This window comes from Coregonus lavaretus, assembly GCF_964263955.1.
Source record: "Coregonus lavaretus genome assembly, chromosome: 7".
NCBI lineage: Eukaryota > Metazoa > Chordata > Actinopteri > Salmoniformes > Salmonidae > Coregonus > Coregonus lavaretus.
The window spans coordinates 48918285-48932114 of record NC_139994.1 but is presented as its reverse complement, the minus strand read 5'-3'; the positions used below and the strand labels follow the sequence as shown (position 1 = coordinate 48932114).

Below are 13830 nucleotides of genomic sequence, written 5' to 3'. Positions count from 1 at the left end.
TGATTTGTATGTGGTTAAAAGCAGTCTATTCACATTTTCACATCAAACTCAAAACCCACTTTTTTATTCATGATTCACATTGTTGAACCGTCTTTCGTTCACAATGAAAAAATACAATAGAATACAACCGTTGTAGAGCACAAAGCTCTTGAATATGAAATACCAATAAATGTCGTGACAAATCTATGGACTGTATTTTGGGGGGGTTTTGAATGAAGGGATAAAAAATTAATACAGAAATGTAAATGACCCCACAGACAGACAGTAGCATATTACATTGGTTGTCATCATCTTTTAGCTATATAAAAAAAGGAAGGAGGCAATCCCCCCAAAATTATAGGATGCACTGCATAATATGTTAAAATATCAAACACAAAAAAATAGTTGCCTGCTTTACATCACCATTCGTGCAAATATAACCCTCCTTCACTCCTCACGCGCACACGCTCAAATGTTGATGCTGTTGGTCCCTGTGAACTGGGAGACGTAGGACGTCAGGGCGGGATTGGTGGGGAGCACTTTGATTGGCAGGTTCCAACTGAACGTATCCACGTCAACATGCTCCGCCCCCGTCCACAAAGTGACCTCTGATTGGTTCTGCAGCACGGTAGGCGGTTCCATGGGCTCTCGGGATGTGACAAACTCAAAGTGCAGACGCCATCGCAGGGTCACTGTGTACAAGTTGAACATGTCATAATTCATTTAGGTTGTCATAGAAGTGTCTGAAGTATAGTTAGGCTGTACAGGCAGAAGGACGCTGAGAAGGTTGAGGAGCTACTCTTATGGATGGATTCCCATACAGATTTAACCTAGTCTTTATCCCCCCAAAAAAAGTTTAAGCATGTTCAATGGAAATTCACCATTGAAAGTCCATCTTAGACCAAGACTAGGCTTAATCTGTGTCTGGGAAACCATCTTATTGTGATGGCACTGAGCAGCATCCTCGGTAATCTGTGAGAACAATGGTCCTTCTAGTCAAGTGCTCAAACCCTCTCTGCTAAGCCAGATAATAAACAAAAAGCAGGGCAGGCTACTCACTAATAATAAACCAAGGACAGGGAGACGAGAGTGGAGGGCCCTGTCCCAAATGGCATCCTATTCACTATACAGTGCCGTGAAGAAGTATTTGCCTCTTTCTGATTTTCTCTATTTTTGCATATTTTTTCGACACTGAATGTTTTTATATCTTCAACCAAAACCTAATTTAGATAAAAGGAACTTGAGTGAACAAATAACAACATTTTGATAATTATTTCATTTATTTTATAAAACAAAGTTATGCAACAACCAATACCCCTGTGTGAAAAAGTAATTGCCCCCTTACACAATAACTGGTTGAGCCACCTTTAGCTGCAATGACTGCAAGCGAAAACGTCCTGTAGTTGTTGATCAGTCTCATCACTGTGGAGGAATTTTGGCCCACTCTTCCATGCAGAACTGCTTTAACTCAGCAACATTTGAGGGTTTTCAAGCATGAACTGCTCATTTCAGGTCTTGCCACAACATCTCAATCGGGTTTAGGTCTGGACTTTGACTAGGCCATTCCAAAACATTACATCTGTTTATTTTCAGCCATTCTGATGTAGACTTGCTTGTGTTTTGGATCATTGTCTTGCTGCATGACCCAGCTGTGCTTCAGCTTCAGCTCACGGACGGATGGCCTGACATTCTCCTGTAGAATTATCTGATACAGAGCAGAATTAATGGTTCCTTCAATGAGGGAAAGTCGTCCAGGTCCTGAGGCAGCAAAGCATCTCCAAACCATCACACTACCACCACCATGCTTGACTGTTGGTAGGAGGCTCTTATTGTGGAATGCAGTGTTTGGTTTTCACCAGACATAACGGGACCCATGTCGTCCAAATAGTCGACATGGGTCACCTGGAAGATTGTCAAGACTCATGGAAGAATGTTCTATGGACAGATGAGTCAAAAGTGGATATATTTGGACGACATGTGGCCCGTTATGTCTCACGAAAACCAAACACTGCATTCCACAGTAAGAACCTCGTACCAAAGGTCAAGCATGGTGGTGGTAGTGTGATTGTGTGATGCTTCGCTGCATCAAGACCTGGACAACTTGCCATCATTGAAGGAACCATTAATTCTGTTCTGGGTGAAGATCTAAAAACATTGTGTCGTAAAAATTCACAAATATAGAAAATCAGAAACGGGGCAAATACTTTTTCATGGCACTGTATAGTGCACAACTTGACCAGGGCCCATAGGGAAAGGGTGGCATTTGGAACGCAACCGGTGACTGAGGAGAGATGGGTCTAAGTAGGTAAATAAGTAAGCAGACTAGGCTACGTACCAATGTCTGTCCTGAACCCGGGGATGACGTTAGGGGGACGGTGTGTGTGTGTAGAGAGTTGAGATTGGGTTACGTACCGATATCTGTGCTGAAGCCGGGGGTAACGTTGAGGGGGACAGGGAGGGAGAAGTGGCTGGAGGCCGTGTGGAGGCAGGACTCTAGGTGACGACCGTGACCCGTCACACTGATCGACTGATCGGGATGCCTCTGGTACCCCTGCTGGATCTCCTCCTCACTCTGCAGGCTGACCGAATACTGACACACACACAGACACTTAATATCTTCATTCAGGTAAAAAATATGACAGAGTCAGATATACACACACACACACACACACACACACACACACCTGTATACAGGGAATGTCCCCCTCTGAGAAGTTGAAGGTGCCAATGATATCCTCCCCTAGTCTGTAGACGGTCTTGAAGATGCAAAACTTGGCCACCTTCCCACGCATGTTGGTGATGTTGAACAGATCTGTGGTGAGGTCAAAGGTCATATGCATGTCAAGTGCTGGTAAACACCCAAAAACAAGCAAACAAACAGTGGGATAGATTAGAGACCATGGATCATAGTCTGCCCCAAAAAAACTCAGTACATCACATAGATGATGTGGAACACAAATAAGATATAACGGGAAAAGGCACACATGAAGAGCTGTCACATACTGTAGGGCTCCGGTCAAACGTAGTGCACTATAAAGGGAATAGGGTATCATTTAGATGACACAGACTGGGAGGGCCAGAGACTCACGGGGACAGCGGCGCGAGGTGGAGATCATCAACATGTCCAGGGCCATCTCCAGGGGTCTGGCGTCTCTGCGGCCACCCTCCTCCTCCTCTAGGAAGGGGTTAGAGGGAGTCACCTCCTCGTCCTGGTGGAACGGGGGCTCCGGCATGCCTACAGAGGGGACACCAACATTTTATAGGCGAAAGAAAAACATCTTCGTAAAATGTATTTCATACATAGGGCATAGAGTGGCAAAGCGTTTTGCCACGGAAAAGGAAAATCAATGTTCTTATTGCACAAATTAAGGTAGTATATCACGGTTTCAAAACATTTTCTCCTTACTGAACACAACCCTGATGTGAGGTGTGCTTCTGTTAGATTAGACGAAGTGAGAGGGTAGCTCACCGTGCAAGACGAGGACTCTGAAGGGGACCCGCAGGAGTTTGATGGGGGAGTTGACCCTCTGGCACCCGATGGTCAGCTTATAGAAATACTTCACTGACTGGCCACAGAAACTAGGGGGGCCATGGTTGGGCACCACCTCACTGTACGAGTCTGAAGGAGGAGAGAGAGAGAACAAGAGAGAGAAAGAAAGCGAGAGAGAGAAAGCAAAAGAGAGACAGAAAGCGAGAGAGAGAGACAGAAAGTGCGCGTGAGACAGAGAAAGCGAGAGAGAGAGACAGATGATTGAGTGAATCCCCCCTGAACTCTGATTATAGCTATACTCCGGTGTATGTTATAGAGTCAGGGTTGTGTGCTCTTACAGGTTTTGCTCTCTCCAGGGTCCAGACACAGGTCACAGAATAGTATCTTGGGAGGGGTGTCCAGCATGCACTGCCCTCGCTCTCCTGGTGAAGACAGTGGTTGAAGGGTGTCAAGCAAGCATGAGCATACAGTACATGAACATACCCAGGAGAGGGGGGGTTCTTAGGACTCTAATCGCCATCACAAGGATCATTTACAGTCATGGTGGCTCGGACAAACTGGATATGTACAGTAACAGCCATGTGATTGCCCAGGGAGCAGAAACACATTGGAGTGCAGAGGTCTAAAGGCTTCGGGGAGGCGCTTCATACTGACCACATGGGTAAAAGTAAGAACGTATCTAAAATGTAAATATTAGTTGCATTTTGACACTTGTCCATCCATAAGTCTCTCTGGATAAGAGCATCTGCTAAATTACTAAAATGTAAAAAAAAATGTAATGTAAAACATATCAGCTAACCACAGTATATGTTATAGCAATCTGGTGCCTGACTGCACAGTTGTTGGCGTGATACGCAACCATTGGTTGATGCAATGCCATGCCTCAGCTGGGGAACACGACCAATCTCGCTCCATCGCGAAGCTCTCTTTCCTTTCTTTCGTTCCCCATTCTGTCCATCCCTCCACTCACCTCTGCTGGGGATGAGGACTGTGTCACTCTCTGCCTGGACATCCTGTTTGGTGCCCTGGGCTGGCAGGGCCACTCTGCTCTCACTGCCATGGAACTGACAGTGGATCTGGGCACTGGCCCACGCCAGCATCTCACTGACACAGGGAGAGAGGACATGGGTTTAAGTGATGTTGAGCCATTTTACCCAACTGTAAGACTTACATAATGCATGAATATCAGTGTTTCCCTAGGAGTTTTTCAGCAGTGGTGGCAAGGTTAACGGGGGAGGACACTGAAGAAAAATGTGTGGAGTGTGAACGAGTGAGTGAGTGAGTGAGAGAGAGAGAGAGACCTGCTGGCGGAGGTGGAGAGGTGAGACATGGGGTTGGTGAAGGTGATGAGACACTCCATCATCTCCCCGGCCAGGAACACCGGGCCTCGCGCCATAGAGGCCACCACCTCGATCATCTTTACTCGAGGAACAAATGTAAACAGTGTATGCACGTTATTTGGAACACAGCTAGGTACGTTTTGAAACGCGCATTGTATCGTCTAGCCAAATTAGTAAATAGGGTAAGTTTGTTAGGTAGCTACCATGTTAGGCTATAATAAAGGCTCTAAAACCATACCTTGGCTGCCCTTAGATGTGGCAGCGGCTAGCCAGTTGGTTACGACTCAAGCCCCAAGTCAGCAAAGTCAAACTGTCAAATCGATATGAAATAAGTAATTGTAACTTCGAGACAAATTCAGTAACACACAAACATAGCTAGTATAAACAAAACATTCCATCCCCGCAGCTGCACAACAATAAAATATCCCGGGGTTAAAATGAAAAGCCATAAAACGTACTATTTTCCCGGTAGTGTGGAAACAATCAATGAACCCAATGAATGTAAAAAGTAGCAGTTCAATTTAAATAAGCTAGTACATACACATTTTTAACACGAAATATCCCAACTGTGCATCATTCAGGAATAGCATGTTATTGGCCATCAGCTCTCTAGCGCCCCTCTGACAGGAAAATGTCAGGAGGAATTACACGTCAGCCCACTAAACTTCTTGAGACTTCTTCTTCTTCTTCTTCTTCTTCTTCAGTGGGATTTATTGGCGGTTGGCATCCACCGTTATGGTACATTACCGGCACCTACTGTACTGGAGTGTGGGCCAGATACAGGGAGAAACTAAATCCAACCTGCCAGCCCCGTTTCTCTTAAAAAAGATAACAAAATATTTGAGACTATATCTAATTACGTTCTACTCAATATACTCTTTAAACTAATTTCCTGTATCCCCTTCTCCCTCATACTAGATCTCATCCTCTCTCTTTCCCTCTGATACTGCCCACACTGTAGCAATACATAATCCACAGACTCTGTTTCCTGACAATAATCACACTTTCCTGTTGGATTCTTTCCTATCACATTTAATGTCTTATTCAACTGGCTGTGTCCCACCATTAATCTTGTAAAAATAGCCTCCTATCTTCTGTCCCTTCCTGCCGTCCTCCCCTCCCCAACTTTCCTCTGTACTTGAAATAAATGCCTTCCCTTTATTATCTATATTCCACTGCTCCTGCCATCTCTGCACCATCACTGTATATATCAGTATTTTTGCCTCTGCCTTGCTCATTGAAACTTCAACATCAACATCCCCACTACTAAGTGCTTGTTTAGCCTGTTCATCTACTGCCTCTTTCCCCTCCACCCCCACATGGGCTGGGACCCAAGTAAATCTTATCTGAATACCCATCTGTTTAATCCTGCCATGGGTTTGTAGCACCTCATAAAGCAGGTCTTGTCTGCTACGTGAGCTAAAGGACTGGAGACTCATTAACACTGCACATGAATCAGAGCAAATAACTACTCTGTCTTGTTTGACTTCCTCCACCCACTGCAAGGCCTTAAACACTAGTAAAACTAAATGCATGCTTTTCAATCGAACGCTGCTGGCACCCGCCCACCCGACTAGAATCACCACTCTCGACGGGTCTGACCTAGAGTATGTGGACAACTACAAATACCTAGGTGTCTGGTTAGACTGTAAACTCAACTTCCAGACTCACATAAAGAATCTCCAATCCAAAGTTAAATCTAGAATCGGCTTCCTATTTCGCAACAAAGCCTCCTTCACTCATGCTGCCAAACATGCCCTCGTAAAACTGACTATCCTACCGATCCTTGACTTCGGCGATGTCATTTACAAAATAGCCTCCAACACTCTACTCAGCAAATTGGATGTAGTCTATCACAGTGCCATCCGTTTTGTCTCCAAAGCCCCATACACTACCCACCACTGTGACCTGTACGCTCTTGTTGGCTGGTCCTCACTACATGTTCGTCGTCAAACCCACTGGCTCCAGGCCATCTATAAATCACTGCTAGGCAAATCCCCGCCTTATCTTAGCTCATTGGTCACCATAGCAGCACCCACCCGTAGTCTGCGCTCCAGCAGGTATATCTCACTGGTCATTCCCAAAGCCAACACCTCCTTTGGCCGCCATTCCTTCCAGTTCTCTGCTGCCAATGACTGGAACGAATTGCAAAAATCTCTGAAGCTGGAGACTCTTATCTCCCTCAATAACTTTAAGCATCAGTTGTCAGAGCACCTTACCGATCACTGCACCTGTACACAGCCCATCTGAAATTAGCCCACCCAACTACCTCATCCCTATATTGTTATTTATTTTGCTCTTTTACACCCCAGTATCTCTATACAGCCAGATGATCTGTAATACGTTTCCTGACTTCCACCCCACATTCCTGCACTACAAATGCTGACCCAGTACGTCCTGTCCTTGGATCTTTTGAACCATCTGTGTAAATGGCCACAAAATCCTGATACTCAGTTTCCAGATGTCTCTTAAAGAAATCAGCTGGATCAACACCCTCCCTATCTTTCTGTAGTCTCTCCAACACTTCTAGATCAACTACTGGAGGCGGGAGTATCCATCATGTTCCCAGCATGCCTGTAAAATCCCTTTCGCAGGATGAGACACCCCATGTCCTTGTAGGTTGACCCAATAATTCATTGCCAGCTGCTGTCTCCTAATCTGCAATGGCATATCCCCCATCTCCACCTGTAATGCAGCCACTGGGGACGTCCGAAACGCCCCACTACATATTCTGAGTCCTTGCCCCTGTATAACATCTAGCCTTTCCAGTGAGGTCCGGGCTACCGAACCATATGCTATATTGCCAGTCTATTACAGATCGGATCAAAGCAACATACACAGTCTTCAATGAGGAACGCCCAGCCCCCCACTCCTTCCCCGTCAGACAGTGCATCACATTTAGCACCTTCTTACACTTTCCCACCACTCTCTCAATGTGTTCTGCCCAGGTCAGTCTAGTGTCAAACTATACCCCAAGGAACCTGAAGCCCCCCACCCTCTCCAAGTTTCTCCCATATAACCTTAAACATACCTCATCACCCATTCTCCTCCTGGTAAAGAACTGTTTGAGTTTTCTCTACAGAGAACCTGAATCCCCACATTAATGCCCACCACTCTACCTCATCAACTGCTTCCTGTACCTTCCTGACTATGTATGGCACATTTCTTCCCCTCTTCCATAAGGCCCCATCATCTGCAAATAACGACCTCCCTATATCAGGCTGTACCTGAGAGTAAACATCACTGATCATGATTGAGAACAACAGAGGACTAATCACGCTCCCCTGTGGTGTACCGTTATCCACCAAGTAGCTGCCTGATAAAGACTTCCCCACCCTCACCTGGATAGACCTTCCAAACAGCAAATCCTTTATCCAGTTGTACGTTCTTCCTCCTACCCCCATAACATCAAGCTTGATTAACAACTCCTCCTTCCACATCATATCATATGCCTTCTCCACATCAAAAAAGACAGCTACAACAGTCTCCTTGTTCACATGATCCTTCCTGACCTCTGCTTCTAAGCAGAGCACTGGATCCATATCTCCCCTACCCTTCCTGAACCAACTCTGATGTGGCGATACTAGCCCCCTGCTCTCCAGGAAGTAAGTTAGCCTCTCCGTAATCATACGTTCCATAATCTTACATACATGTGATGTTAAAGCTATTGGCCGCTAGCTTGTTGGCTTCGTTGGATCCTTCCCGGGCTTCCGGATTGGTACCACTACTGCCTCCTTCCAACTGCCTGGTAGTTTCCCCTCCTCCCACACTCTGTTGTACAACACCAATACCTTATCCAGTGCCTCATCACTAACATGGGCCAACATAACATAGCACACCACATCTTTCCCAGGTGAAGTTAACCCAGCCTTACCTATTGCTCTTTTCACCTCTGCCCTGATAAACAGTGATTATAGGCTGGGTTTCAGTATAAGCACTTTGTGACATCTGCTGACATAAAAAGGGCGTCAATTTGATTGATTGATAAAAGAGCTCGGTGCCATATGGGAGAAGCTATTTATATCGTAAGTAGCTAGTGGGGGTTTATAGCGTGTTTGGGGACATTTATTGGACATAACATATTGCTTGTATGTTTAATAACATACATTTACATTTTAGTCATTTAGCAGACACTCTTATCCAGAGCGACTTACAGTTAGTGAGTGCATACATTTTTTTGTTGTTGTTTTTTTCATACTGGCCCCCCGTGGGAATCAAACCCACAACCCTGGCGTTGCAAACGCCATGCTCTTACCAACTGAGCTACATCATGTTTAATATGACACTTGCATACTTTATGTGATCTTATATGATCAACCTTGGAACATATAGAAGAAAAATACAGCTAGTTTTGCACAAATTGGAAGAAGGGCCATACACAGAAATCTCTGTTCCCTGTGAGTTGGTCCAGTCTCACACGTCCACTTCTGCAAACTATTGGGTCTTCACTAGTTACCACAGCCACAAACGTATAAACCCCGCCCATTTCTGCAATTTCTTAAAATTTGATTTTAAACCTAACCCTAACCTTAACCACACTGCTAACCTTATTCCTAACCCTAACCTTCAATTAAGACCAAAAAGCGTTTTCATACATTTTTAAGATATAGCCGATTTTCACTTTGTGGCTGTGCTATCTAGTGGAAACTCAATGTATTTGGTATTTTTGGTAATTGATCATTTGCATATTGGGCGCCCTCCTGTCCTAGCACTACATTGACCCAAAATATATACACTTATAATAATTAGTTTTTTCTTAAACAATGTATTTGTAAACTAACACTGTAAACCTCAAAAAACATTAATATTATATTTGATGTATCATGTATCATCTGTCCTTGCATCCCTTTGCATTCATCAGGTTCTCCTGTCTCTGAGCTTTGTCCTTTGTTCCTGCAGTGCCGATGTTCTTACAGAGTCCATTGTCAACCTTGCTCAACTTGACATCGTCTCTCTGTAACATCTGTATGGCAGTCAGACTCCTGGACCGGAGGACATACAGTATTTGGTGGTATGAATGGCATTGAAGGTAGTCATGTTCATGTTGGTGCTCTTCTGGTCTATGATGTCTCCCATCACATTAAACAAAGACCCCACAATAGGACCATAGTACAACATGGTTCAGGCCTGGGTACTTTCCAGTGTTCTTGACTTCAGCCCACCACTTGACCATGTTGTCCTCACCATCCCTGTAAGAGAGAAGGGTGGAACCCACATTAAACTTCACGACTTCCAGTGGTACATCACATTCGGGTGGCTCTAGGTGGCCCATCATCCCCGCAAGTCGCTTCTGCAGGATGCCAGTCTGTGAATGGCCTCTCATCCTGGGTCAGAGAGTGATTGCAGGGTTTCTTCTGCATGTAGGATGCAGTTGTCATGTATGCCATCTTCACCATGTCAAGAAACAACTGCACAATCTGGAAAACATTATGACAATACAGATTGTAAATGAAAACATTTTACCCATACATTATCCTTATACATTTACTAACCGGGTGCAGTGGTCTAAGGCACTGCATCGCAGTGCTAGCTGTGCCACTAGAGATCCTGGTTCGAATCCAGGCTCTGTCGTAGCCGACTGCGACCGGGAGACCCATGGGGCGGCGCTTCTCAGCCACTGATCCAATATACAACTCTCTGGAAGGCAGCATCTTGTCAATGAAGTCCATCTCCATGAGCTTCTTGGGTGTGGTGTGGAGATGCTCAGTCTTGAGGAAGCATGCCATGAAAGTGTCATGCAGCTTGTGGACAAGGGTTTGGCTGCCCTGTGCAGTGGCAATGTAAATCTTAGTGGGGCAAACTCCCCCAATTTTTTTAAATGAATGCTAGCAAAGCCAGGACACCACACAACACTAAACAATACATTAATTGCACAATAACGTTGACAAACGGTGCCCACAAACTGTTAGGGCCTACATAAAGCTGTCCCAACAGCAGAGCTTTCTTTTCAGTACTATGGAGTGAATCCTTACCACCGCTACACCTGGCTATCAGCTGAGCCTTGTCTGGCAGCAAAACAGTTCATTCAGCCTCCTTTACTGCCTTTTTAAAAAACATAGCTGATTTGGCTGACTTGTTTAAACAAATGTGGTTTCTACTGACAATTGAGATGTACAAACTATATCATAAGCGAACGATGAGCGGATAAGAGGCAATCTGTAATTTCGATTAAGACATTAATGAGCGAGCTAAGACAGACGTAGTCAATATAATTATTTGTTCAGCACTTTTGAAATGTACAGTGACAGAATTCAGAACACGGGCCGTTCTTACAGTATTCTCCCTGTACACCAAGTCAGAACCGTAGGATAAATAAAGGGGGCATATGAGCAGACAATGAAAGCTCTTACACTATTCGATGATGACATTTCTCTAAAACAGGTTATAGGCTACATGTGCACCACCATGTCAGAATAGTAGGCTAAGTTATGAGGGGGAAAGGGACCAAATTACATGGGCTACTAACAGCTTACTACACAACATACACTTAGTATTACTTTCTTAGCTACAGTATACATATATGCCTGGCATATTACATCATTTATGCAACAGCATACAATACATTTTTGGACTCACCATGTTGTGCAGTGTTCACTTGAACAGGAAGGTGGCGCAGCGGTCCAACTTGGAATTCCGAGTTGGATGACCGTTCAAAACGTAGTTTTCCAGTCGGAGCTCGTTTATTCCAGACTTCCCTCGCAGTTCCGAGTTAACAGTTGTTTTGACCGCGGCACAAATCATGCTTCATTGACAGCATGGCCAATGTTGAATGTTAATCATTTTAAACTTGGAAAAGTTTCATCCCAGATTTGGGACCACACAGCCACTCCACTGACTAGCAGGCTAGTGATTGCTTTGCAATGCTTGCAGTTAGCCACTGTCACCGATTCCTTCCAAACCACTCATTGTTGAATTTGCGATTTCCAACTTGTTGTGTAATGTTTATGTCCAATGGCCGATGAGCACCGATACGTTTTATCTATAATTTCTCTTCATATGACAAGGATTGAAAAGGATTTGCCAGTAGATTGTCGACTTGATTCATGATGATGACTGCTTGTGTAGCTTGTTAGCTAAGATTTTGAAAGCATGATGTTAACATGATCAGTCCAATCAAAGCTACGGTAGATATAACGTCATTTGATGTCATTTTATTTGTGGCCAATGACCTTGAGCCTTCTTGGATGGGCCCTTCTAATGTAAATCTATGGCAGCACCCAAGGGGCTTGAACTTTCTAGCTCTCCCTGAACACTGAGCCAATCACGGTGCATCTAGAGAACATTACCAACCCCTACGCTCTGTATTTTCTGCTGGTTGCCCCACCACCACAGAAAGCACTGAGCTAGGCTGAAACGCCTGCATTTTGGAGCTGCCTTACTCAAGAAAGCAAAAGAGAGACCATGTTTGTATGCAGATTTATTAAATCAATGCTTTAAAAATATATGTTTTACATTGTTTGCAAACTGATATGTGATACGTATTAATGCCAAAATAACATGCAACACAGGCCTGCAAAGCAGAGCCCCACCTGTTTTGAGCCCCACATTTTTAGCAAAATGGGCTTGCCTGTTTTGCATGTTATTTTGGTATTAATACATGTCACATATCAGTTTGCAAACAATGTAAAAAATATATATATCATTGAGTTAATAAAGCCACATACAAACATGGTCTATTTTTTGTTTTCTTGAGTAAGGCAGCTCCAAAATGCAGGTGTTTCAGCCTAGCTCAGTGCTTTCTGTGGTGGTGGGGCAAGCCAGCAGTGATTGGCTCAGTGTTCTGTCACTCATAGGGACACTACGTCACCGCCAAGTCTAAGGGTAGAGCTAGAAAATTCAAGCCCCTTGGGTGCTGCCATAGAGTTACATTCGAAGTGCCCATCCAAGAAGGCTCAAGGTCATTGGCCACAGATAAAATGACGTCAAATCACGTTATATGTACAGTAGCTTTGATTGGACTAATCATGTCAACATCATACTTTCAAAATCTTAGCTAGCAGTCATCATCATGAATCAAGTCCACAATCTACTGGCAAATCCTTTTTAATCCTTGTCATATGAAGAGAAATAATGAAGTCAAATTATAGATCAAATGTATCGATGCTCATCGGCCATTGGACATAAACATTACACAACAAGTTGGAAATCGCAAATTCAACAATGAGTGGTTTGGAAGGAATCGGTGACAGTGGCTAACTGCAAGCATTACAAAGCAATCACTCACCTGCTATTCAGTGGAGTGGCTGTGTGGTCCCAAATCTGGGATTAAGGGTCTCTTTTCCAAGTTTAAAATGATAAACATTCAACATTGGCCATGCTGTCAATGAAGCGTGATTTGTGCCGCGCTCAAAACAACTGTTAACTCGGATCTGCGAAAACTTGACTTCAGTGAGTTCAAGACAACTGGGACCGCCGCACCACCTTCCTGTTCAAGTGAGCACAGCACAACATGGTGGGTCCAAAAATGTATTGTATGCTGTTGCATTAATGATGTAATATGCCAGGGAGATATGTATACTGTAGCTAAGAAAGTAATACTAACTGTATGTTGTTTAGTAAGATGTTAGTAGCCCATGTGCCTCGCCCTAATAATTTGGTCTATTTTCCCCTCTTAATTTCGCCTACTGTTCTGACTTGGTGGTGCACATGTAGCCTATAACCTGTTTTAGAGAAATGTAATCATTGAATATTGTAAGAGCTTTCATTGTCTGCTTATATGCCCCCTTTATTTATCCTACGGTTCTGACTTGGTGTACAGGGAGAATACTGTAAGAACAGCACATGTTCTGAATTCTGTCACTGTACATTTCAAAAGTGCTAAACAAATAGTTATATTGACTGCATCCGTCCTAGCTCGCTCATTCATGTCTTAATCGAAATTACGGATTGCCTCTTATCCGCTTGTCGTCCCCTTATGATATAGTTTGTACATCTCAATTGTCATTAGAAACCACATTTGTTTAAGCAAGTCAGCCATATCAGCTATGTTTTTTTTAAAGGCAGTAAATAGGCTGAATTAAC

The 13830-nt window shown here is 44.1% G+C and overlaps 1 protein-coding gene across 3 annotated transcripts; it reads right to left on the bottom strand.

Moving 5' to 3' along the window:
- Positions 1-38: 38 nt before the first annotated feature.
- On the bottom strand, positions 39-5428 carry LOC311131673 (RAB6A-GEF complex partner protein 2-like). 3 transcript variants are annotated; one of them, XM_084164784.1, is made up of 10 exons: positions 5351-5428; positions 5048-5119; positions 4771-4886; positions 4440-4573; positions 3808-3891; positions 3449-3598; positions 3068-3214; positions 2664-2791; positions 2392-2569; positions 39-671 (listed from the first exon to the last, which is right to left on the bottom strand). In XM_084164784.1, the coding sequence occupies exons 3-10, from the start codon at positions 4884-4886 to the stop codon at positions 448-450; spliced, it is 1161 nt and encodes a 386-aa protein (XP_084020910.1). In that variant the 5' UTR covers positions 5048-5119; positions 5351-5428; the 3' UTR covers positions 39-447. The 3 variants fall into 3 exon arrangements, with proteins under 3 accessions (XP_084020910.1, XP_084020911.1, XP_084020912.1); XM_084164786.1 differs by lacking the exon at positions 39-671 and adding an exon at positions 1266-1684; XM_084164785.1 differs by lacking the exon at positions 5351-5428 and having other exon boundaries at positions 5048-5221.
- Between the last annotated feature and the right edge of the window lie 8402 nt (positions 5429-13830).

Excerpts from the sequence above, each read along its gene's own strand:
- LOC311131673 (XM_084164784.1), bottom strand. The coding sequence starts at position 4,886 with ATGATCGAGGTGGTGGCCTCTATGGCGCGAGGCCCGGTGTTCCTGGCC. Across the intron at positions 3,599-3,807 it reads CCCTGGAGAGAGCAAAACCT|ACTCGTACAGTGAGGTGGTG; the intron begins GTAAGAGCACAC and ends CTCCTCCTTCAG. Across the intron at positions 2,792-3,067 it reads CACCTCGCGCCGCTGTCCCC|ATCTGTTCAACATCACCAAC; the intron begins GTGAGTCTCTGG and ends ACCTCACCACAG.